This window comes from Thamnophis elegans, chromosome 15 (assembly GCF_009769535.1).
Source record: "Thamnophis elegans isolate rThaEle1 chromosome 15, rThaEle1.pri, whole genome shotgun sequence".
Lineage (NCBI taxonomy): Eukaryota > Metazoa > Chordata > Lepidosauria > Squamata > Colubridae > Thamnophis > Thamnophis elegans.
In genome coordinates this window covers 8,883,149-8,908,089 of record NC_045555.1, presented here as the reverse complement: position 1 = coordinate 8,908,089, position 24,941 = coordinate 8,883,149, and the positions used below count along the sequence as shown (strand labels likewise).

General features: G+C 46.7%; 1 protein-coding gene across 1 annotated transcript; it reads right to left on the bottom strand.

Moving 5' to 3' along the window:
* Positions 1–258: 258 nt before the first annotated feature.
* On the bottom strand, positions 259–24,109 carry LOC116518553 (protein-arginine deiminase type-1-like). Its single transcript, XM_032232043.1, has 16 exons — positions 23,825–24,109; positions 19,885–20,068; positions 18,293–18,365; positions 17,948–18,009; positions 17,314–17,431; positions 16,298–16,423; positions 15,306–15,484; positions 14,384–14,487; positions 13,585–13,696; positions 12,625–12,732; positions 8,801–8,955; positions 7,243–7,381; positions 5,558–5,651; positions 4,249–4,340; positions 3,052–3,213; positions 259–1,055 (listed from the first exon to the last, which is right to left on the bottom strand). The coding sequence occupies exons 1-16, from the start codon at positions 23,974–23,976 to the stop codon at positions 822–824; spliced, it is 2,094 nt and encodes a 697-aa protein (XP_032087934.1). The 5' UTR covers positions 23,977–24,109; the 3' UTR covers positions 259–821.
* Positions 24,110–24,941: the final 832 nt, after the last annotated feature.

The following is a 24,941-nucleotide window of genomic DNA, read 5'->3' as shown; positions in this document are numbered from 1 at the left end:
ACCATGAACCAGCTAGGGCAGGGGTCTGGAGCTGCATGTGGCTCTTTCATCCCTCTGCTGTGGCTCCCTGACGCCAGTCGGCACCACAGTTTTGAGAGGAACTTCCGGTTAGGGGCAGGGGGGAAGCAGAGTGTTCCAATAGGAGACCCTATGCCAAGAGGCAGGTTTTCCGGTCAGCTCCACAATTGATAGGGCTTGCGGTTAGGAGAAGTGGAGGAAAAAGGACGCCGCACTAGAAGGAAGCTCTATGGTGGGGGAACCGGACTTCCGGTCGGCTCCAGAATTGAACGGGGGGCTTCTGGTTAGGACCTTTGTAGCTCCAACCCCTGAATGAGGGTTATGAAATGTTTCATTGGACCTCTAGAACTAGGTTTTGGATTGTTGTGTGTGGATAAGGAGAAGGATTAGAGAAAGGGTGTCAAACTCCCATCATCATGTTGTCGTCACGGGAAGTATCAACTTTTCCCCTTTGCTAACCCGGGGGTGGGCGTGGCCAGCATGTGGTGCTTCGTGGCCCGTGAGTTTTGACACCCCTCCTTGAACTTAGCTGCCCTCTGTTCTTTTGGGTGATTGGGGAACACAACTAACAACATTTTGGCAGACCTGATACACTTAGAAATGAGGAAAGCCTTCTTAGATATTCTTTAGAGGAAGTCTAAATCAAAAGAGAAGCTTGCAAGCATCTTCGTAATAACCCAAAGAGGAATCACCCAGGAATTCTTGGGAGAGTTACTGGATTTCCTGAGGAAGTGCGGGAGAAGACACACAAGGCCTGTCTCGTCATCATCTTCGGGTGGAAAACAGAAGGCGTGATGAGGCCCTCAAGGCCTCATGTTCCACCACTGGAAGGAAAAGGGCTTCCGACGGACATTTGTGCCACAATGAACATCGCCATGTTGGAGGTAGTAAGTTCCGTAGTCGTCAACGAAATTGCAGGACAAGCCTAAGGGCTCCAGGAGACGGCGGACCTCTTTCTCCAAGCAGCATTGGCCGTCGATGATGGGTCCAAACGGCTTTGGGATGCCCAGGTGTTTCCCCAGGACAATCATATTTACCTGCAGAAGGGAGATAAGCAGCGGTCTAATAGGTTAGATTGCAATCAGTTTTCATGATTTTGGACCCTAGTGAAATGCAATGAGAAGGAAACCCATAACGTTTTAACAGTCTACTTCTCCATCTACTTTTAAAGTCAAAAGTTCTTTACTAGGGACAACTAATTAAGTCTTAATTACCGTATTTTTCAGAGTATAACATGCATTTTCCCCCCCTAAAGGAGGGTAAAAATTTGGGTGTGTCTTATTCACTGAGGTCTCTGCCTCCCAGCAATTTACCTCCTTGTAGCAAACGGGTGAAATGTGGCTTGCGAAGGTAGCAATAGGCTATGACACTCCCTGCAGCCTGAAACAGCTGCTCATAGGGAGGCGTACTGAAATTGTAAGTGAAACCGGGTGTTTGCTGCAAGGAGGCAAATTGCTGGGAGCCAGAGGCAGATTTTTTCTTCTAATCAGGCTAAACTGAAACAGGCTGTTTGCTGTTTGCAGCAAGGAGGTAAGTCAGTAACCATGTTTCCCTGAAAATAAGACAGGGTCTTATTTTCTTTTGCCCCTCGAAATAAGCGCTTGGCCTTATTATTTTTGAGGTGCAGAAGGCAGCAAGCGTGGTCACCTCATGGTTGCTGCTGTATTGCAATATTTTCGGGGAGGTCTTATTTTTGGGAAAACGGTATAAATGCCTATAAAATGTCCAAATTATTAGACTTATTTTTTAAAGATTGCTTTATTATTGTTCTAGACAACAAAATGAAGAAGCTTTTTAAACTATATATGCTTGATCTGAAGAGGCCCAGTGCTATTGTATTTTCTTTTAAATTGGAGGGAATAATGTATACTTCCAGAAAGCCTCATCAATTTTTAACAGCATCTGTACAAGTATAGTCTGAAATGTAACACCACAAACAGTGTATATCGTCTGTTTGCTGCAAGAAGGCAAATTGCTGGGAGGCAGATTCCCCCCCCTTGTTTTCCTCCCCCAAAAGCTAGGTGTGTCTTATATTTTGGAGCGTCTTATACTCCGAAAAATACGGTATCCATCTGGATTGTGTAGCTTCATGTTAGAGCTGTTCAGAAGGATGCTGTAGAAGACACAGCTCTGGATTCACCCAATATTTTGAGCCAAACAAACCCTGGGGCCGCACACCGTACTGGGCCGTGGCCTACTCATAATTTGGGCCACACAAGTGGCTGGCTGGAGAGCATGTGCACGTATTCGCACAACTTGCATGAGTGATAGGCCAGTGGGCACTTGCATGCATGCCAGCTTGACACGCAAGTTGAGCTGCACATGTGCGCCATCTCATACCATGTTCAAGGCAACAGGTACCTATTGCCACATGTGGTGGATGTGTAGTAAAGCAAGAGAAAGTTGGGAGAACACACAGGTTCAGCTGTACATGTGTGTGCTAGCCCATGCCTTGCTGAAGGGTTGCGTGTGCGCTGGCCTGCCACTCGACGCAGCCCAGTTCCCCTCTTCCCCCACAGCCGGGGTGGCAATCCCCAAACAGTTGGGACCGCTGTCCTTTAAGAGAGTTTCTTGTGATATGTGAATCTAACCAACACATCAAAATTGCGTATTGCGTTTCCTGTCATCCCACACCACCCTTGCCTGGAGAAGGGATGGCAATCAGGAGCTCAAATCTGGCTGCCGGCTGACCAGCCGAGGTGGCGCAGTGGTTAAATGCAGCACTACAGGCTACTTCAGCTGACTGCAGTTCGGCTGTTCAAATCTCACCGGCTCATGGTTGACTCAGCCTTCCATCCTTCCGAGGTGGGTAAAATGAGGACCCGGATTGTTGTTGGGGGCAATATGCTGACTCTGTAAACCGCTTAGAGAGGGCTGAAAGCCCTATGAAGCGGTATATGAGTCTAACTGCTATTGCTATTGCTAAAGATGCCCTCTGCTTCTTCAACCGAAGTTGAATTAAGCTAAACCTTTGACTGGTGGGTGACATCTTGGCTGGTTCTTTTCAAAAAATATTTGGGGTGGGAGTCTTACCATGTCTGGGAAATAAGCCTCAGCGGAAGCCTGGACCACTCGAGTAATAGGAGACAAAGGCAACCTGAGATAAGGATGGAACAGCTGAGGTATCTCGATGATGTCTTCCTCTTCCAGGCCCAGCTCCCCTTTAAGGATGTCTTTGTTCCAATCAATACACCTCTGAAAAGGGAAGTAAGAAGCTTCAGTGAATAAAGAGGAGTAGGGAGAGGCCACACTTAACATTTTAATATTTAAAATACTTAAAATATTAAATATTTTAAAATGTTAATATTTCAGTGCCTACAAACTGACTGCCGGTAAAACCATAACTTCCCTGCAGGCAGTCCTCGACTTATGCCCACAATTGAGCCCGAAACGTATGTGGCTAAGTGAGAAATTTATTAAGTAAGCTTCGCTCCACTTTAACATTTTTCTTCCCACGTTTGCTAAGTAAATCACTGTGGTTGTTATACAGTTGTTAAAAGGAATCTGGCTTCCCCATTGACTTAGCTTGTCAGAAGGTCGCAAAAGGGGATCATGATCAGATTCGGACAGTGAGGAGGTTGGGGAGGAAGATGGGCCAGTCCTGGAGTCTGGGGAAGGCTCTGATGAGGGCTCTGTGTCGGAGGCAGAGGGTGGGGGCAGAGCCGCCTGCCAGTTATCAGCTGCCTTCAGAGTCAGACATCAGTGAGGCGGAAGAACAGCTGGAGCCTGTTCCCAGTGTTGCCAGACGAAGGGAAACAACTAAAGAACAGGGGTCGGCTTGGGAGTAAGGCCATCGGTGGATGGGGAATGGCCCCCTCCCAGAGGAAATAAAAGAGGAGCGAAAGGGGAGTGGAGCTTGCAGGAGACAATTAGTTCGCTTCATTGGTTTGTGACTCCGAGATTCCTTGCCAAGTTCTGCAGATATCGACCTGGAAGCTCTCCAAGCCAGATAAGGTCTGTGACTGTAAATCCTCCCTTGAAAGACTTTGCTGGGTGTGAATGAGAAGAATTCACAGCAAATTAACAAAAGGGTTTTTTGTCGGGACAAGGAGTTTGCTTCATGCTCTTGGAAAACCTCGATCAGAACACCTCATGTATGGCCCATGCTTAAATGTTTTACTGACTGGGTAAAGCCTTCAGTATCTGAACAAAACAAGAAATAATCCCTTCATCCTCTTCGTTGGATCACTCGGTTTCCAGATCTCATAGTGGAATAGATTTGGATCTTACTTGGCAGTGTCCATTCCACTCTCTTAAGAATTTGTCGGCAATGATTTCTGATATGGGACGGGGCTGCCGACCACTTCCTGTAGATTCAATTCCTATTTGGAAAAAGGAAAATGATTTGGTTATTGGTGTGCATGTGACTTTTAATCTCCAGTTAGAAGCCCAGTGCTTGGTGAGAAGGAATATTGTAATTATTCTATAATAGAGGAAGCTGTTTATTGCAACAGTTCAGAGTCCTTGCTTGTTCCCAGTGGGGGGGACATGTTGGAAGGGAGAAACACAACTCACGTTAATGTAACAGAGCCCAACAGTTGACCTCATCCTTTTCAGAAAATGAAGCACCCTTTGGAAAAATTGAACTTTCCAGGAGCAGTGTGATTCAAACATTTTTACTATTCTGTTGGGCATGGTGTGGCTTGGTGGGTGTGGCTTGGTGGGCGTGGCAGGGGAAGGAAACTGCAAAATCCCCATTCCCTCCCCACCCCAGGGGAAGGACACTGCAAAATCCCCATTCCTTCCCCACTTCAGGGGAAGGATACTGTAAAATCTCCATTCCCTTCCCACTCCAGGGAAAGGATACTGCAAAATCTCCTTTTCCACTCCACTCCAGGGGAAGGATACTGCAAAATCTCCTTTTCCACTCCACTCCAGAAGAAGGATACTGCAAAATCCCCATTCCCTCCCCACTCCAGAGGAAGGATACTGCAAAATCTCTATTCCCTCACCACTCCAGGGGAAGGAAACTCCAAAATCTCCTTTTCCACTCCACTCCAGGGGAAGGATACTGCAAAATCTCCTTTTCCACTCCAGGGGAAGGATACTGCAAAATCTCCTTTTCCACTCCACTCCAGGGGAAGGATACTGCAAAATCTCCTTTTCCACTCCACTCCAGGAGAAGGATACTGTAAAAACTCCATTCCCTCTCCACTCCAGGGAAAGGATGCTACAAAATCTCCATTCCCTCCCCACTCCAGGGGAAGGAAACTCCAAAATATCCTTTTCCACCCCACTCCAGGGGAAGGATGCTGTAAAATCGCCATTCCTTCCCCACTCCTGGGGAAAGGATATTGTTCTCCTTTGCAGGGTAACAGAAGAACACCCAGGTGATCAGCTGGGACTCTGATCAGCTGGGACTTGGTAGGCAGAGAATAAATGGGGCATGGCCAGCCAGAGGTGGTAGTTGCCAGTTCTTCGAACTACTCAAAATTTCCACTACCAGAACCGGACAGAACTGGCTGAATACCACCTCTGGTCCCAGTTTTCTTTAGTTTCAGTTCAGATGTCCTACACAGGAGGAAGAAGATCAACTGACCGTCAGGCATTTTGGCTTTCCCGTAGCCTTCCTTTTCCTTCTTTTCCAACAGTTTATAGCAGGCGTTTGGGCTGGCCAGCAGCATGCGGAAACCCTGGAATGGGCGTAAGAAAGGGAGTAAGGCAGATAGGACAGAAAGAAGACTAGCAGACTAAAAATAAGAATTTAGCAGCTTAGGAGAAGCTTCACGCAGGGCAGCCAGCCAGAAACTGCTGAAAGGACACTTTGAACCACCATAATAGGTTTCTCGGTCCATCGTACAGGTGTGAAGGAGAAGGATGGCAAGTTATTTCAGCTTTTTCTCATGTCAAGGTTGTTAGGGAAGAGGTATTCCGTAGTAGAGTCCTGATGTTTAATTGGTTCCAGTTCTTGGTCTCTGCAAACCCTAGAGATTAACAGCTGGATCAGAGATCCACCTTGAAAACAGTCACCTGCTCAAACCTTAGGACTGGTCCTTGTCAATATCCCTCCTTGGGGTTGGACTAGAAGACCTCCAAAGTCCCTTCCGACTCTTGTTATTCCTTTGGTAGCAAAACAGACTTTATTTTTCCTTGAGGACATTTCGCTTCTCATCCCAGAAGCTGCTTCCATTCTATCAGCCGTTCTCAGTTCGATCTTCGGTTCTAAGAGCTGTGGTGGTGCAGTGGTTAGAATGCAGTACTGCAGGCAAATTCTGCCAACTGCCAGCAGTTCGATTCTCACTGGCTCAGGGTGGACTCAGCCCTTCCATCCTTCCGAGGTGGGTAAAGTGAGGACCCAGTTTGTTGGGGGCAATAGGCCGACTCTGTAAACTGCTTAGAGGGGACTGCAAACCACTGTGAAGCGGTATATAAGTCTAAATGCTATTGCATTTAGTCCAGTTGCCTTTTGAAAAAGCACCTTTGAGACAACCATGACCTGGATGACTGAGAACCTCCATAAAGGAATGTGGGTTGATTTATAGATCTTATATACCTCCAGGCTCTTAAGAATGGGACGTTGAAAGATTTGGTTAGGCCAATTACTTTGAGGGAGTAGGGCAGCTTTTGGTCACCAAGGACCGGTTCCCTGGAGAGAAGGATTTCCGCATACCAGAGTGGGCGTGGTTTCGTGTGCTGCCTACATCCCATCAATGGGGCTTTGCTTATTCCCGCGGCCTGATTTCTGGCATGCCGCAGCCCGGAACCAGTTCAAGGATTAGGGGTTGGGACCCTTGGACTAGGGTTTCCCATAAACAAAACGTCTCCTGGTAGTGAATACTGTAAATGCAACCGTATTTCATCCAAGGGTCTAGTGCAGAGGTGAGCAACCTGCGGCTCTGGAGCCGCATGTGGGTCTTTCATCCCTCTGCTGCAGCTCCCTGTCGCCGGTCGGCTTTCAGTTATGACAGGTAGAGGAAAAAGGATGCTGCGCTAGGAGGAGACTCTATGGTGGGGGAACTGGACTTCCGGTCGTGCTCCAAAATTGAACCGGGGGCTTCCGGTTAGGAACTTTGTGGGTCTTTGAGTGTTTAAGGTTGCTGACCCCTGGTCTAGTGGGACACTTTATAGAAGACTTAGGAACTTCACCCCTGGGTGGAAATGCAGAACGTCAAACAATTCTCCCTGCAGCTGTACACCAGCCTCCAAAGCCGCCTTGACATATTCACTAATTACGCAAACTGGTCGCTTAAAGCTCAAGTTTGAAAGAAGACTATGGATCCATACCTTCCGGTCTGGGGCAGGTACGAAGCTGAGGAATTCATCTACGTGTCCCACAAGGAGCCAATCCGTGTAGAGTTCAATGGGAGATTGTACAACTTGGCTGTGGAGGAAATCCTTGACCAGTTGGGACATTGGGGCATTCCTAAAAAAAAAAAAAGATGTGATCCGAATTCTCATGATGTGTTAAACCATGATTTGTTAATGCACCAAAATGGATCGATTACACGCCGCCCTAAGTCATTGACGTTGAGTCCTTTATTGATTAGCCCTTGGGGTCATATGGAAGTGCAAAGTTCCAGAAACAAATTATTACTAAAATTTGATAAAAGCAATTTAAAATGGAATTGGATAAAATACAATTTAAAATGAAATAGGAATAAAATACGATTTAAAATAGAATTGGAAGAAAATATAGTCTAAAATGAAACTGGAAGATATAGATAAAATATGATAAAATTATATTTCGGTGTCACCCTTGCAATCTACCTCAATCGGTCCCACTTATGCAGATCTCAACCGAACCATTTTGTGTAAGGACGGTGCTCTGTTAAATGTTATTTTCTGGTTCTAGCTGCACTTAAGGTACGTATGGGGATCCCAATGGGCCATCCGTTTGGTATATGGACCAAGGTACTTGCCTCTCACCCTGTTATACAAGCAACAATCAAATAGGACCTGGATGGCAGACAGAGCTATTTGTCGGCACACAAGGCATTGCCCCCCCACCCCCCGGAGGCTTCAGGAGTTTCTCTGACCCACGACCCTCCCAAAGTCACTTCCGGTTTGCTCGTAGGGCTATTTTTTGTCCTCCGGAGCCTTCAGGGAAGCCTCCTGAGGGCTCCTGAATGCTCCGGAGGGCTAAAATCGCCCCTACAAGCAACCCGGAAGTGACTTCCGGTTTGCTCTTAGGGTCGTTTTTTGCCCTCCAGAGGCTTCAGGGAAGTTCCTGAAGCCTTTGGGGTGGGGTGGGGGTCAGGGGAGGCTGTTTCCGCCCTCCCCAGGCTCCTATAAAGCCTCTAGAGCCTGGGGAGGGCGAAAAATGGCTTTAAAAAAGACTGAACTCAGCTTGCCAGGACGTTTATGCGCGCTGGCCAGCTGACAGGGCAATGCCTCGCGTGCCCTGACAAATTGCTCCGCGTGCCACCTGTGACACGCGTGCCATAGGTTCGCCATCCCGGGCCTAGAGAGTTGCCCCTGCATGGCAATGGAAGCATGTGGTCTCCCTTTTCTATTCAGGAGCTCAAGCCATGTGGTCCTGTCCACCATTAAAACCATCTTTCCAAGCAGCCTCCATGTTTCCAGAGTCTTTTTCCCCCACTTGGAGCTGAACCCAGAAGGACAAGAGTCTTGCTAGGAGAATAATCACATTTCCCGTGGGCATCCCCACTGACATTTGCGCTGAAGGCTGAACACCATTAACTTGGAGAGATGTACAATTCTGTGCGGATGCTAGGGCGAACTTCTCCAGGACTTCCATACGGGAAGAGGAACCCCTAGAGATCTTCTGAGTTTAAACCACAGATATGTGGGAATGTCCTTACGGCCTCCTGCCATCACTTACCTAGGAAAAGAGGATCCTATTAGGATACGCCCAAGGAGATATTCCTTGCTTTTGACATTCACCGGCGGGCTGACTTCGAGATTCCCAAAGGAGTCCAGGCTACTAGAAGACCGCTGGGAGGATAGTTCCCGTTTTACATACCCAAAATCTGGACCCTTGGGAGGGAAAACGAACAGTTGCGTCAAATCAAACAGACATTATTCCATCATTTTTTCATCCCTACTGAGAGATTGAATCAGGGAAGTCCCTAAATTAAACTTTCCTACAGAGCCATGATGGCGAACCACGTCTCCAAAGTGGCACGGAGGACCACATTGCATGGCACGCGTGGCGTCCGCGGGGTTTCTGGCACATATGCGTGACGATCAGCAGGCCTTCGCTCGTGTGGCAGTGCCCAAAACCGGAAGAGCTGGTCTTCTGTTTTTTGGCTTCGGCATGTGCACCAGCCAGGTGATCGTCACACACGCAAGTGTGCCAGTAACCGGAAGACTAGCTGGCTGGTGTGCGCCGGAAACCAGAAATTTATTTCCCAGCATGCGCATATCCCCTGGGCAGCTCTTCTTCTGGGTTGCAGCCCTAACGAGCATGCACGCCCATCACTGCTATGCAGCTAAGATAGTCATGGGACTCCCTTGGAATGCTGCCAGAGACTTAATGGCCAAATGCAGAGCAAGGCCAAACTTAGCAGAGAGTCAAATGAAACTTTTCCAAGCTTGAACCGACCAGATGAACTCATTGCTTCCTGCAAAATGCTCACGTCCGTGTCAGGCCTGTAGCGGTTCCTTTAAGAATCTTTGGCCTGCCACATTCTCATTAAGGGGGTTGGGGAATAGCAAGGGGTAGAATGTGTTGTTTTCAAAATAAAAAATTCCTTTCTGGAAGCTCAAGGTCATCTTTTGTCTCCGCACCTTTGCACCTGACCGGAAACTGCTGGGCGTGGGTGCTAGCGTGGAAGAAGATTGGACCATGTGATGGATTATGGGTGTGGGGACAAGTTCATGAACTTTTAACTGGGTGGGATTCTGATGTAATTTCCAGTATTGGGATTTCATAGCATAATGCCAAGATGTCTGAAATATTAAATTGGAACTTTTAAGGATCATTTTGCCTTGGACTCTGATTTAATTCTACCTGATACTTGGAACACTGACAGTCCGTCTCGCTCCTCTTTTATGTCTTATGGGAGGAGACAATCGTCTCCAAGCCTTACTCCCAAGTCGACCCTGTTTTCTTAATTGTTCTGGCCTTCTGGCAGCTCTGTGTATGCGCACACTGGGAACAGGCGCCCGTTGTTCTTCTGCCTCACTGATACCAGGCTCCAGAGGCAGCAAATATCTACCAGATGGCCTTGGTCCCCTCTCTGACTCTGACAAACAGCTAACCCTTTTTAGAATTGCAAAAAAAAACAACAACCCCAAAACCCCTCATTAAATGCACTTGGGTTATTATGAAAGGGAAAACGGAATGTAGTTACCATTGGTGTAAACTCTGGATTACTCAATCAGAGGAACTCAAAGAACCTTTTGCTAATCATTTAGCTGATTAACAGGAAGCATAGAAACTTTTAACGATCCTGACAACTGCGAAACACCTAATCACTCCACCTAGTGGGAGATTGAAGAGGTGAGAGACCTGAGATAGGAGAATATGACTCGTATCTCACAGAGCTTTGTTGGCCTTAGAGAGTCCCTTGTTGCAGTTTCTGCTGGAAGACAAGGGGACCATTCAGGGAATCCAACTGACAAAGAGAGTCAGATGTCTGGGGATGGTCTTACATGGTACGTGTTAGGAATATAATTCTAACGGTTGGGTTGGCAATATATAAATCATGTAACAATTCTATACCTGTTTCTTTAAAGCCTACTGTAAAATGTGATTGGTTGCTGTTTTCCTCAATCGGCCATAAGAGGGAGCCAGAATGATTGTTAGCTCTCTGTTTGTTAGATGCTGGGCTGATCTGATCTGAGTGTTTTGGAAGCTGGCTGTTAGAAAGTGCCGTGAGCTATTGTAAGTTTTGCAACTGCTAACAAACTTTGAGTACCAGACTGATTGTATGACACTGGACTATGTTATTTGGATTATCCCTTAACTGAAAGACATTGATGACTGACTGTCTTATCCGTGTATGACTTGGATTGTTTGATGGACTCTGATACCTCTATTTCCACGAAAGTCAAAGCCTATTTAAACTGCAGTGTCTCTGTATGCTGATTTGTGTGTTCTCCAACACAACTCTCACAACGCTTCGCTGAACGCACTCGCTCTCCCAACGGGGAGCTTACCTAACAGTACGGACATTTGGAAAACCCATATAGATTATATCAAATAATGACAGAGAGAAGCTCCTTCACATCCATAACAATCAGAGCCCTCATCCGAACCTTCCCCAGACTCCAGGACTGGCCCATATTCCTCCCCAATCTCCTCACTGTCTGAATCTGCTGCCAGCTCTACTGGCCACTGGCAGGCCACAACAGATAACGTCACGGGACGATGTGAGTTTGACACCCCTGTTCTATATGAATACGAGGTATGTGTTGACTGGGGAGTCAGTTGCATTTGATAAAAAATCTGGCAAGTGACATAAAATGCTTATAAAACTTGATCTATCCCTTCTGATCTACCGTGTTTCCCCGAAAATAAGGCAAGGTCTTATTTTCTTTTGACCCCTGAAATAAGCACTTGGCCTTATGTTCAGGGAGGTCTTATTATTTTTGAGGCGCAGGAGGCTCCTTAACCGCAGCCCGCAGATCAGCTGATCCAGAGAGAGCCGGAAGTTCTGTCTCTGTTTATAGCACACTCTTGCCAGCCTTAGCTGGGCCTGTGGCTCTTTTTGTGGCCGCCACTAAGAGAAGCGGAGCAGTAGCTAGGGTTTGCGGGAGCGGCCTCCACGAGGCCATTTGGCGTGGATGGCAGGTGCAAGTGGGGCGTGTTAGGCATGTTCCCCCCTCCCCCCCAGAAACGACGGGGACTGGCTACACATGCATTTAAATATTTTAGGGGAGGGCTTATTATTGAGGGAGGGCTTAATTTAATGCATGTGCTCAAAAGACTGATTGGGCTTATTATAGTTGTAGTAGTTGTAGTTTATTCAATTTGAATGCCGCCCTATTCCCTGAGCTAACAACCAAAGGGGGAAGGGGATACAAATAGGAAAATAAAAACAAACAAATTAAAATGCAACAACATTTGCAACATTCAAGTGGGGCTGGGAACTCATCAGCCCCAGGCCTGCCGGAACAACCAGGTCTTAGTGGCTTTGCGGAAAGCCAGAAGGGTGGTGAGGGTCCGGATCTCAACGGGGAGATCGTTCCAGAGGGCCGGAGCAGCCACAGAGAAGGCCCTCCCCTGGGGAGTTGCCAGTCGACACTGGCTGGCAGATGGAATTCGGAGGAGGCCTAGTCTGTGGGATCTAATAGGTCGTAGGGAGGTAATTGGCAGGAGGCGGTTTCTCAAGTACCCAGGTCCAATACCATGTAGGGCTTTAAAAGCAACGACTAGCACCTTGAAGTGCATCCGGAGCCCAATAGGCAGCCAGTGCAGCTCGCGGAGGATAGGTGTAACGTGGGTGTACCGAGGTGCACCCACTATCACTCGCGCGGCTGCATTCTGGACAAGCTGAAGTCTCCGAATACTCTTCAAGGGCAGCCCCATTATCCAGGGAGGTCTTATTTTCCAGGGAAACATGGTATCAAGCCTACTTTTAATGAAGTGAACAAGATGTGAGACAACCAGGATTTTCATTTTCTTGCAAGTAAGCGTTGAAAATAAAATGCAGAGCTGCCAAGATCAAAGCATGGGGGTGGGGGGTGGGAACCACTTACCAAAACCTCCTTAAAGGGGAAGTAATTCAGGCCTCTGTTCCTTGGGGAGTCAAAGACAACTGGGAATGTTTTGTGGGGAGCCTGGACGTAGCCAAACTCCATCTCGTCCTAAATAGACAGAAAAGTTGATATAAAATTAAGAGGTGTCGCCTCTTTATGTTGTGCAATAGATTACAGATCATAGAAACTTACATTTGGGTTTTAATCTGTTGAAAACTCAAGGCAAAGCAATTCAGGTTTGTCTACTAAATTTTTTTTTTTAAAAAATGTTTTAGGCATCATTTGGAGGTGTCTCTGCTCTCTGAGCTTGCTTGTTTTCTTGCAGACATTTAATTACCCTAACTTGGGAACATCATCAGTGCTTGGGGTTTGTGGAGAGGAGGTGGAGGAGGAGGAGGAGGAGGACTACTGTGGGGTCCTTGGTGCTCTCTGAGTTTTCTTGTTTTCTTGTAGAGATTTAATTACCCAAACGAGCAAGCTCAGAGAGCACCAAGTATCCCATAGACTTCCTCCTCCTCCTCTCTGCATACTCCACTCCCTCCTAGCACTGATGATGTTACCTAGTTGGGTAATGAAAGACCTGCAAGAAAAGAAGCAAGCTCAAGAGAGCACCAAGGACCCCATAGTTCTCCTCTTCCTCTCTGCGCACCTCAAACCTCCTAGCATTGATTGTAATAATAATAATAAGCTACAAATATTCTTTACAGGCATAGTTTTTATTGCAACAGAGTGCAAATAATTGGGATCCATGAATATGGATAAGAATTTCAGGTGAATCTTTGATGTTACCACATAGATGGATGCATTCAGAGGAGAGATGCCACCTAGCCTTGGTTAAAAGCACCTCCCATTATTTCTGGAGATGTACAGGATAAGAACTACCCCCGTTTCTTCTCCAGTAGCTTCAGGATCTTGTTTGACAGACCCCCTGCCCCAAACGTCCTCTTGGCTGTGACCTACCTGGATCCATCGGTCGTCCCTATTTTCCTCTTCCGGGCTGATAATAAATTTGCATCCAGCTTTTGTCGCAAGCTTCTTTATATGTTCCACAAAATCCTTATTACCCTCGACACTGGATATTCAGAGGAATAGATGGAGATGTTGAAAGAAAGAAATAGAGAAGAGATAAGGGCTTGGGTCTTTGCCAAACTTGATAGTGGGGATACAGAAAGCTTCAAACATGTATGTTGCAGAGGTAGTATTCAGCCAGTTGGCATCAGTTCATCCGGTGGCAGAAATTTTTGCCCGTTCCGCGAACCGGTAGTGATGGCCGTCTGGCCATGCGCCCGAACTGGTCTCCTATCGCCAGTTTCTCACCCCGCCCATCCGATCACTGCTCGCTTGCACCGCCTCTTTGCATACTGGCTCTCAAAGGGGCTGGCCACAGGCCGCTGAAAAATAATCCAGTTGGCGAAAAAGCAGCTGCCGTTGCCGCCATCTTCTTCACGCATGCGCATCCCATTGTCTTGCAGGTCCAAGTCTTCTGGAATGGGCCAGCCGCCGCGGAAGGTAAGCAACCAAAGAGGAAGTGATGGGGAAGAAGTTGGGAAACGGGGGCGACTAGCAAAGGGAGGGCCGGGAAAAATCTTTTAAAATTTCCTACCTTTTCTTGTGGGCGTGGCAGGTGGCTGAGTGGGTGTGGGCGTGAGTGATGTCACATTGGCCACACCCACTCAGTCACGTGCTCCCCGCCTAGCCACGCCCACCGCTTTTAAACTTTTAAATCCCACCACTGGTATGTTGGTCCCGGAGTCCTTACCTGCAGACGTAAACCGTAACTGGCTGCAAGGTGTTTGGGGTCATGATCCATGGAGCCACCCGGAAGACCAAAGTATCCGTGAAAATGGAAGTTTCTAGGACCTCCTGAAGCAGGAAAATACCGGAGACAAGGACCAAGAAAAAGGTTGAATTCCAGAAAGATGCATCTACACATTTAAAAGTTACAAGATTCAGGAGTAGAGAGCTAAGCTTGGAGTAAAAAAACAGAGAGGTCAACATTCTCTTTAGTCCAGGAAAGGAAAAGGGGTAAAAAAGAAGCTCAAGATAATACCACGTTGATCCTCTTTAAAGATAAAGGTTCCCCTCGGCGCCTATATGCTAGTCATCCCTGACTCTAGAGGGCGGTGATCATCTCTGTTTCAAAGCCGAAGAGCCAGCGCTGTCCGAAGACGTCTCCGTGGTCATGTGGCCGACATGACTAAACCCCAAAGGCGCACGGAACGCTGTTCCCTTCCCACCAAAGGTGGTTCCTATTTTTCTACTTGCATTTTTTACCTGCTTTCGAACTGCTAGGTTGGCAGAAGCTGGGACATGTAACAGGAGCTCACTCCGTTACGCGGCGCTGGGGATTCGAACCGCCAAACTGCCAACCTTTCTGATCGACAAGCTCAGCGACTTATCCACTGAGCCACCGCATCCCCACCGATCCTCTTTACTAAAGGAAATGTAAATTGACGATTTCATGATTCTGTTCATCAGACTTTCTACAGTAATAAAATGGAATTCCTGTAAGATTTTTGGGGTCTGTGAATAGCTGATAAATGAAGAAGTGAAGAAGGCCCTAGAGAGAGAGAGGTCCTTTGTTGACGATTGAAAAAGCATTTCAGATGCTTTCTCCATTTCCCTGTGAAAGGTGCTTCCTTCTCCCTCTTTCCCATGTTCTCTTTGATGTTCTCCAATACCTTCTTGACGGGCTCCAGGAGTGAAGCGTGGAAAGTGACAAGCCCCGAGAAGTCAACGTCAGGAAATTTCAGCCCTTCCACGTAGAAAACGCTCTCCACTTGACCAGGCTTCCGTTTCACGTGGTAGGAGATCTTTTCGGATCCTAGAACGTGTTTGTAATATTTCTTCTCCTTCCTGTCTGTGAATCAAAACCCAATCTTGTTTTATTCATTTCTTTGTTTCTTGAAGGCAAACATACATACCTTTATCCAGATCTGGCAGTTTTAAGCAATCTGCATGATTAAACCCAAGCACATTAACCCTTTGAGATCCAAAGGAACTTGTAGTTGGCTATCATTGGTGACCAGAGAGTTGGTCAAACTTTTGATCTGTCATAACAAAATTATGGACCTCCTCTTTGGTGCAGGACAAGGAAAATAGGTATTGGTTTGATCCTCTCGAAAATACTCCCTTGTGCTCTCTAGATCATCATCATCTTCATTTAACGACCCCATAATCCCTTGAAGGGTGGAGTCTGGGCAACTGAATGCAGCCAGCAGAGTCTTAATGGCCAGATGCCCTTCCTGTCACCAATGTGGAGTTTTGTTCAGCAGATACATTCTCATTGTGCCCAGAGGGAGAAATATCTGCCTCTACCTAGGATCGAACTAACAGCCTCCTAATTGTAAGGCGAGAGCGCCACCTTTAGGCCATCGCACCACTCCTTCCTTGTTTTTCTCTACATGCGTAGCATAAAAAGGGTAACTGAACAACCATGCTTGCTTGGAGAATCTAGGACAGTGTTTCTCAACCTTGGCAACTTGAAGATGTCCGGACTTCAACTCCCAGAATTCCCCAGCCAGCATTCGCTGGGAGTTGAAGTCCGGACATCTTCAAGTTGCCAAGGTTGAGAAACACTGATCTAGGATAAACATTCTCCTTTGGGTCTTTGCTTCATCTGCCTTCAGCCTCGGTCCTGAAGCCGAACCGCCTTCTCGCCTTCAACACTTACTTTTAGAGTAGAAGACTCCCACTTTGTCACAATCAGCTTTCGAGATGTGGAGAGTCAGCTGGTAGTCTTCAAAAACTTCATTAGGTCCCTGAGTTGTCAGGATCATAAGGGACATGTCCTGCAGGTCTAAAAGGAGAACCAATTCAATGTTCTGACCGAGGCTTCCCAAGAACACGAAACAAATTCCTTGTCCCGACAAAAAACCCTTTTATTAATTTGCTGTGAATTCTGCTCAAAGGAGGATTTACAGTCACAGACCTTATCTGGCTTGGAGAGCTGCCAGGCCGGTATCTGCAGAACTTGGCCAGGAGTCTTGGAGAGTCACGAACCAATTAAGAGAACTAATTGCCTCCTGCAAACTCCACTCCCCTTTCGCTCCTCTTTTATTTCCTCTGGGAGGGGCCATTCATCGTCCACCTGCTGCCTTACTCCCAAGTCGACCCCTGTTCTTTAGCTGTTCCCTTCATCTGGCAACTCTGCGCATGTGCACACTGGGAACAGGCTCCAGCTGTTCTTCTGCCTCACTGATGTCTGTCTCTGAAGGCAGCTGATAATTGTCAGATGCCCCTGCCTCTGACACGAAGCCCTCATCAGAGCCTTCCCCAGACTCCAGGACCGGCCTATGTACCTCCCCAACCTCCACACTGTCTGAATCTGCTGGCCGCTGGTGGACCACAACATTCAATTCCAATTGAGCCAGAAACTCTTCACTTCTGGCCTCACACTTTCATTAAACACAATCTGGCTTTAGTTTGGTTGATGAGCTCAGCTATACACAATTGTTCATGTGTCCGGTCACGAGAGCACAGCATGACCATTTAGGATAACTTTGGGGTGTTATACGGGCCATCAAGCACCCATTCTGTGACCAGCATAAATGCAAGCGGTCTTCAGCTGAGGACTATCTGTACTTCAGCACTGTGTCTTTTACAGATTGTGGGTGTTGAAGTCCACACCTCTCCAAGCTTCGGAGGATGAGAAAAAAACGGCCCTTAACAATGGCTGCTGCCTCCTACCTTCCTTGGACGTCAGCTTGGTGTCCTTGTTGTCTTCCTTTTCGTCTTTAGGGTTGTCTCGGTCACAGTTCACCAAGAGAATGGCGCCCTTTCCATCCGGCCCCCACGTCCACTGGTCCTGCAGGGATGGGAAGCCGTGTCAGGGTGGACATCAGCAAAGGTGGGCTCCCTCTTCGGCTCTGCCTCTCCCCCAGCCCGGATCTGTTCCTCCTCCTCCTCCTCCTCCTCCTCCTCCTCCTCCTCCTCCTCCTCCTCCTCCTCCTCCTCCTCCTCCTCCTCCTCTTTGTGGAGGCTATGAAAAATAACCACCATCTTCTCCGGAAGCCGCCAGAAGACAAATCTAAGATCTCGGGAGCCCTTGTGAAAAGCAGGGTCTGCTTTCCAAGTAATCCAGCGACAATCTCATTTATTAGGTATTTATTCATTACATTTAGATCATTGCAATTAACCCAGCGAGTTCATTACAGCACCACCCCAGCCAGGTGTGCTACAGATGTGTTAGCAAACCCCTCCTCCCCTGCCAGCAGGAGAAACAGCCCACAAAGCCATCAGTTTCCCAACCTCTCCGCTTTACGTGGCACATATTTTCATTCCTGTCATTCTACTCCAACCGAACATCTTATTTGAATCTAACCTTTTGTTTCCCTCCTTTCGTCACCGTTCCCGAACGGTTTGTATCAGCATCCAAGGACATTTCTGCAGCAGGAAAACAAAGGAGGGGGGAGAGGAATGTTTTAAAACAAAGAGTCTTTTCACGATGCCCATCGAAAGCATCTGCTTGCACCCCAGTCTCATTTTTCGGTGAGAAAAGTGTATCTCAGGCCATGTTGGTTAGTTCTCTGCTTTTGCCTTTTTCCCTGCTCGACCCCAGTCTGATCAGGGCAGGGTTCACCCATCCAGATGTGCTGAGTTACACACCTCCCCCTCCCCCAATTCACCTTTTTGGCGGTGCCAGGCCTCTGCATCCCTGCCAGCTTACCTATGCCGGTAATATGCAGAATCGCTTTGGCGATGGGGACATTGCCTTTACCTTCATAGTACAAAACTCTGATCTGCAATATACCATCAAACAGTAAATGTAAGTCAAAGGATATTGGGGATGGCACCCCTGAACCCCCCCCCCTCTGTAACACACCTCTGTTTTCAACTTTATAATCTATCAGGGCACCTGTGCCCAAAGGAACATTGAATTGGGACATTTCTTCGTGGTGGATAAACAGCAATAGCACTTAGCACTTAGACTTATATACTCCTTCACAGTGTTTTTACAACACTCTCCAAGCGTTTACAGAGTCAGCCTATTGTCCCCTACAATCTGGGTCCTCATTTTACCGAGACTTGGAAAGGAAAGGATGGAAGGCTGAGTCAACCTTGAGCCTGGTGAGGATTGAACTGCTGGCAGTGGGCAGTCAGTAGAATTAGCTTCCTTCTAACCACGACTCTAATAAACCTTACCCTGCATTTTTATCTCACTCAGCTTTTAGAACAATTCTTCCGTTGTACCTTGAGGAGGCTCCTCTGAAGGAGGAGAGTTTGAGAACCTACCAAATAAATTTGGGGTTTTTTTTGGTCTCCCTAGTTAGAATTCTCCACTGGTTCCCATTGCCAGATTGAAGCACTTCCTCAATACCTGAACTTCATAAACCAGACTTATTGTGGAATAACAGAGTTGGAAGGGACCTTGGAGGTCTTCTAGTCCAACCAGCCAGTCCCCTATAGCAGTGATGGTGAACCTTTTTTCACCTCGGGTGCCAAAAGCACACACAAACGGGCACTATTGCACACACTCGCATTTGTGTTCCCACCTCCATAATTTAATTCCCCCTCGCGCCCTGCCTCCTGCACATGAACTCTTGACACCACCACCACCACCCTGCTGGCCCATACATGCATACACGGCTTTCTTGGAGTCTGGGGAGGGCAAAAACGGCCTCCCCCGCTCTCCTGGTGGCCCTCCGGAGGCCAGAAACAGCCCCTTTTCCAACTTCAGATGGGCCCAATAGGTCCGTTTTTTACCCTCCAGAGGCTTTCTAGGAGCCTGAGGAGGGTGAAAAACGGCCCAACATGTAAACCGGAAGCTCGGGAATTGACTTCTGTGACTGCCGGTTGGGTTGTTTCTCTCCCTCCGGAGGCTTCAGAAGGTTTCCCTCTGAAGCCTCCGGAGGGCGAAGAAGAGCCCAATGCGCAATGGAAGTCCATTCCTGAGCTTCCGGAGGGTGAAAAACAGCCAAAATTCAAGGCTGAAAATCGGCTGGCCAGCATGCGTAACTGCGCTGCAGCTGACAGGGCAACGCCTCACATGTCTTCAGAAATGGCTCCGCGTGCTCCCTGTGGCACATGTGCCATAGCTTTGCCATCACGGCCCTATAGCCTTTCAGACAAACGGTTGCCCGATCTCTTATTAAAAATCTGGGTATTTATAATATGCCCCCACAACGTCTGCCAGGAAGTCATTCCGCTGGTTTATTTATGATGATTTCCTTCAGGAAATCCCATTTGTAGGTCTGAAGAACAAATCCCAGGATCTGTTGGAGCAGAGAAGCAATCTTTGGCCTACGTTCCTCTCCTCACCTTTTCGTCATTGACTTGGTTGCTTGGCGCATCCATGGTGGCCCTGAACTTCACGCTCTTGTCCAGCGGCCATTTTGAGTCATGGCAGCAGGCCTTCGATTTTGTCATCTGATTTTCGATTTTGTAGATGTTCAGGCCTTGGGAGGCCCAGATCTCGAAGGAGGTCGCAGTCTTCGGGGCTGCCCTAAAAGGAAAGACGCCGTTCGTTGCAAAACTGTTCCCATTTAAGTCACAAAAGAGATTTAAGATATGCAGTTTCCTCCCTAAAGGTAAAGGTTCCCCTCGCACATATGTGCTGGTCATTCCTGACTCTAGGGGGCGGTTCACATTTCCGTTTCAAAGCCAAAGAGCCAGCGCTGTCCGAAGACATCTCTGTGGTCATGTGGCCGGCATGATTAAATGCCAAAGGAGCACAGAACGCTGTTACCTTCCCACCAAAGGTGGTCCCTATTTTTCTACTTGCATTTTTTACGTGCTTTCGAACTGCTAGGTTGGCACAAGCTGGGACAAGTCACCGGAGCTCTCTCCGTTACGCGGTGCTAGGGATTCAAACTGCTGAACTGCCGACCTTTCTGATCGACAAGCTCAGCCTCTTAGCCACTGAGCCACCGCATCCCTTTATATCCTCCACGCCTCCGTAAATTGCTTTCTGCCCCAGGAAGAGTTCTGCTGGTTCATTGCCAAACCTCTGCATAAATGTGGGTGAGATCAGACTCTTAATGTCCAGATTACTTTTCGACTGAAGGAATAAGGAGCTGCCCTCTAAGATATCATAGCCAATTCTATCGTTGGCTAATTCCAGCCTGTCAGAAATTGGGAATCTACCCCTAATGAATTTGGCAATGGAGAATTGACTTCCAAAATTCCTTTTTAGCCACTTCTTTCACATTGAAGCAGTGAACGCAGAATTGACAGTGTGTTTCCAAGTTCCTTTCCCCCAAGCTAACCTGACCCGGGAAAATTCCACCAACAATTCAACAATTAGCAATTATTTTAAACTGGGAATCCTTCCTGGTGTCTATGGAAATTCTCAATCATCCAGGCCCACGGTTGGTTATCATGAAGGTGCTTTTGCCAAAAAGCAAATGAACTTTCTTCCTGTCTTCTTCGAAAACATTTCCCTCTTAAAAGCTTCTTGGATGAGGAGCAAAATGTTTTCGAAGAAAATAAGAAAGTCCAATTGCCTTTTTGGAAAAAAGCACCTTTGGGACCAATTCTTCTTGATGTGAAGATACTGTGATGGGGAAGTGTTGAGCATCAAAGGAAGACCAATCAATTTCCCCCTGGGAATTGTGGCTATAATTTATCTCTTGCAACCAGAACAGGTGAAAACGTGGCAGTGTAGAAGCACACATTGGGTGTCAATCATTAACACATTTCGTCTGCATTTAGCTGTCTTTTTAAATGGTCTGTTTCCTGCTTTGTCTGTCTTCTCTCTCCACATTTAGTTCCCGTCTAATCCAAATTTAGTTCTTTGGCTTAATAAAGCAGTTCTCCAGGTCTTTATTCACGGTGCATGGTTAAAAAACAAAGGTAGAAGGAGGAACTATAAAGTTCTTTTTAAAAAGAGCCTTTGAGAGGTTATTGGTCCCTGCAGATCATCCTTAAGACCATCACATTCCTAAGGGGTTTTGTGGTTATAGAGTCTTTGAGCCCACCCAACAATGAAAGTGTTTTTAAGTGTGTGGTTTTGGCAAGGATTGCTCTGCATTCCCACCTGTGGTGACAACAGATTGGCTGATCCTTCACCTCCACCTGCACCCAGGTGATCTCACACCCTCCTCTGATTCTGTTGTGCAGTTGTCATTTCCAAGGTGTGCCCCACTGTCATGGTCTAATCGGAGCCAGTGTTTATTCAGCACATGCATGCGCACACACATTCACCCCTGCGACAACCACAACAATTTCTTAAGAAGCCCAGTGTAAGCCTGACAGGTGTTGATAAATCCTGACAATTACAGTAACCTCAGATAGCTTCAAAAATATATATATCACGTAATAGAAAGAGGAAGAACTTAAATATTCATCAGTTTTGCCATGATTCCCATCCGAGTTTGTGATAAGTAACTGAATGACATAGGGATATTTTATGACAAAGTAGGTGTCTTTTACCCCTATTTTTAGAAATTCAGCACCATCAGAACCTTTGTAAAATGAGCTCCCAGCCATCACTGCAAATCTAAGTTCTCCTCCTTTTTGGGTTGGGAAATGTTAGTGGTAAGTTTCTATAAAGTTTTTCTTTTTCTTTTAAGAAAAATGCTTCCATGGAGTGGATGGCTCTTTGTCTTCTGTTTTGAAGACAGAGAAGGACTGCGTAGAGAGAGACCAAAGGAAAGGGTCATAGTTTTTCTTTTTTAAAAAATTTTTTATTAAACATATTTCAACATTAAAAACAACACACAGTTCCATTCTTTAGAGTGTTTCCTTATCAATGTGACTTATATTAACATAGTTTCCAATTATATAGATTGCTATTCTATGTATTCTATGCTCATTTAAATTATAACAGTATTTACAAATATATACATTACTCTCCTTTTGATATAAATCTTACATATTTCTTATATAGTAACTTTATGTCTATCTTCCAGCTAATTGTACCATATATTCCAAATTTTATAGTATTCCGATTCTTCTCTATCCTTTAACTCCATGTCCATCTCCGCACACTCAAGTACCTTTCTTATTATCACTCGATCTGAGGGGTGGGCGATAGTTTTTCAAAAACATAGGAAGAACGGCTGCAGGAACTGGGTTTTTGGCTAGTCCAGAGAAAAGAAGGACTAGGGGGGACAGGATAGCAGTATCCCAGTATTTAAGGGGCTGCCCCAAAGAAGAAGAGGCCAATTTATTTTCCAAAGCACCCGAAGGCAAAATTAGGATTAGGATTAGGATTTATTTCATTTATATGCCTCCCTTTTCCCCGAAGGGGACTCAGGGCGGCTCACAACTCAGTCAAGGGAAAGGAGGTACAAACAGGGGATAAAAGACAAACAAGCAATACACAATTTAAAACACACAACAACCATACCATTCGAGAAGAGGGGGGCAGAAGCTCTTAGCCCCAGGCCTGCCAGAACAGCCAGGTTTTAAGGGCTTTGCGGAAGGCCTGGAGGGTGGTGAGGGTTCGAATCTCCACGGGGAGTTCGTTCCAGAGGGTCGGAGCAGCCACAGAGAAGGCTCTCCTCCGGGTAGTCGCCAGTCGGCATTGGCCGGCGGATGGAATTCGGAGGAGGCCTAATCTGTGGGATCTAATCAGTCTATTGGAGGTAATTGGCAGCAGGCGGTCTCTCAAGTACAAAATGAGAAATGATGGATGGAAACTAATCAAGGAGAGAAGCAACCTGGCATTAAGGAGAACCTTCTTAACAGTGATGAGAGTTAATCAGTGCAACCTCTTGCCTTCGGAAGTTGTAGGTGCTTCATCACAGGAGGCTTTTAAGAAGAGACTGGACAGCTACCTTTCTGAAACGGTTTAGGGCCTCCTGCTTGAGCAGGGGGTTGGACTAGAAGACCTCCAAGGTCCCTTCCAACTCTGTTATTTTGTTAGTTGTTTGCTGAAATTAAACCTATTGAGTTAAACTCTGGAGAACCATCTCCTTCTTTGGTGTCTAAGCCAAATCTTATCCCCCCTGATGGACGGACAAAAGCTTTCTTCATTAATTGAAGACAGCAAACACCTTTGCTTCCTGTCTGCTCAAAATCTATTCTAGTGTCTTCTAAAACTGTTTGACTTCTAAACTTGGTGTTTAAGAAGCCAAGTTCCTTATCCTTCGGCAGTTAATCGTTGTGAAATGTAGAGGCATGTATGCCGCAATTTTTTTACTCTCTCTGCCAAATCTCTAAATCTTCTGCGAAACGGAAAGCATCTTTTAAGTTCTCCTTTTCTTCTGTAAATCAACAAAAGGTTGATGCGTAAGGGGAATGTCTGGATGCTTACCCATGGATGTCCAGGCAGAGTTCAGTGCCCAGGATGTAGACGGTGCTGGTAACGTTCTCCGTTGAAAGCTGGACACATTGCAGCTCAGCCATGCTGGGGTTTTTTTTCCCCCCTCTCTTCCAGGGGGGTTTTGCTGGCTCTGGACTAAACATCCCTGAGCTGCAGGGAGAGATTTAAAAGGGAGAAAGGGTGGGGTGGGTACCTGCTCAGCCTCTCCATCTTGCCATCTGATAGGCTGGTGCACACTCTAACCCCGCCTTCGGGGTTGGGGTGGCTGATTTGGGAACTGGCAGCTCATGTTCTCATCCAAAGAATGTAATCAGCTTCCACCCCAGGGAGGAGGAAGAAAAAGAGAAGGAAGTAGCCAGAAGGCGTGGAGACTTTCTAGAAAATAGCCCAACCCTTGGCTGAAACAGGTTTATTCATTGATTTATTTAGATTTGATTTCTAGCGAGCCGAGGTGGCGCAGGGGTTTAGAATGCAATACTGCAGGCTACTTCTACTGACCGCAATTTGGCTGTTCGAATCTCACCAGGCTCAAGGTTGACTCAGCCTGCCATCCTTCCAAGGTGGGTCAAATGAGGACCCAGATTGTTGGAGGCAAGAGGCTGTCTCTGTAAAAACGGCTTAGAGAGGGCTGTGAAAGCACTATGAAGTGGTATATAAGTCTTAAGTGTAAGACTCTTTACAACTATTTGGGACTCATTACGGGCTGTGAATGAACATAATTCACAGCCTTTGAAATAAAAAGAGGGTTTGGGGGACTAAGTGTGTGCTTTTTACTGTATCAGGAAGCCTAGGTCAGAACAGGGAGGCTGACAATGCACAGAAACGTAGTATTAAAATCTTTAAAACATTTTAAACAATAAAGACAGTAAAAGCCCCTAAGACACCAAAACATTAAAGCATCTAATCCTTGTCTTTTGCAGTTGGAAAGAAGTAAGATGCTAACTTAGCATAGATCCTGACCATTCAGGGCAGTGGTTTATCTGGAGAACTTGAGATCCACAGAAGATACGTTTGAAAAGAGACAACTGTCTCCCTGCTCCGCAATAAAGAGATTTGAGGAGATCTGCAAATCAGGACCCTCCGAATCTTCTATCTTTAGATGCCTGTT

Excerpts from the sequence above, each read along its gene's own strand:
- LOC116518553 (XM_032232043.1), bottom strand. The coding sequence starts at position 23,976 with ATGTTTAGTCCAGAGCCAGCAAAACCCCCCTGGAAGAGAGGGGGGAAA. Across the intron at positions 18,010-18,292 it reads TCTGCATATTACCGGCATAG|AAATGTCCTTGGATGCTGAT; the intron begins GTAAGCTGGCAG and ends TTCCTGCTGCAG. Across the intron at positions 16,424-17,313 it reads CAAGCTGACGTCCAAGGAAG|ACCTGCAGGACATGTCCCTT; the intron begins GTAGGAGGCAGC and ends TTCTCCTTTTAG.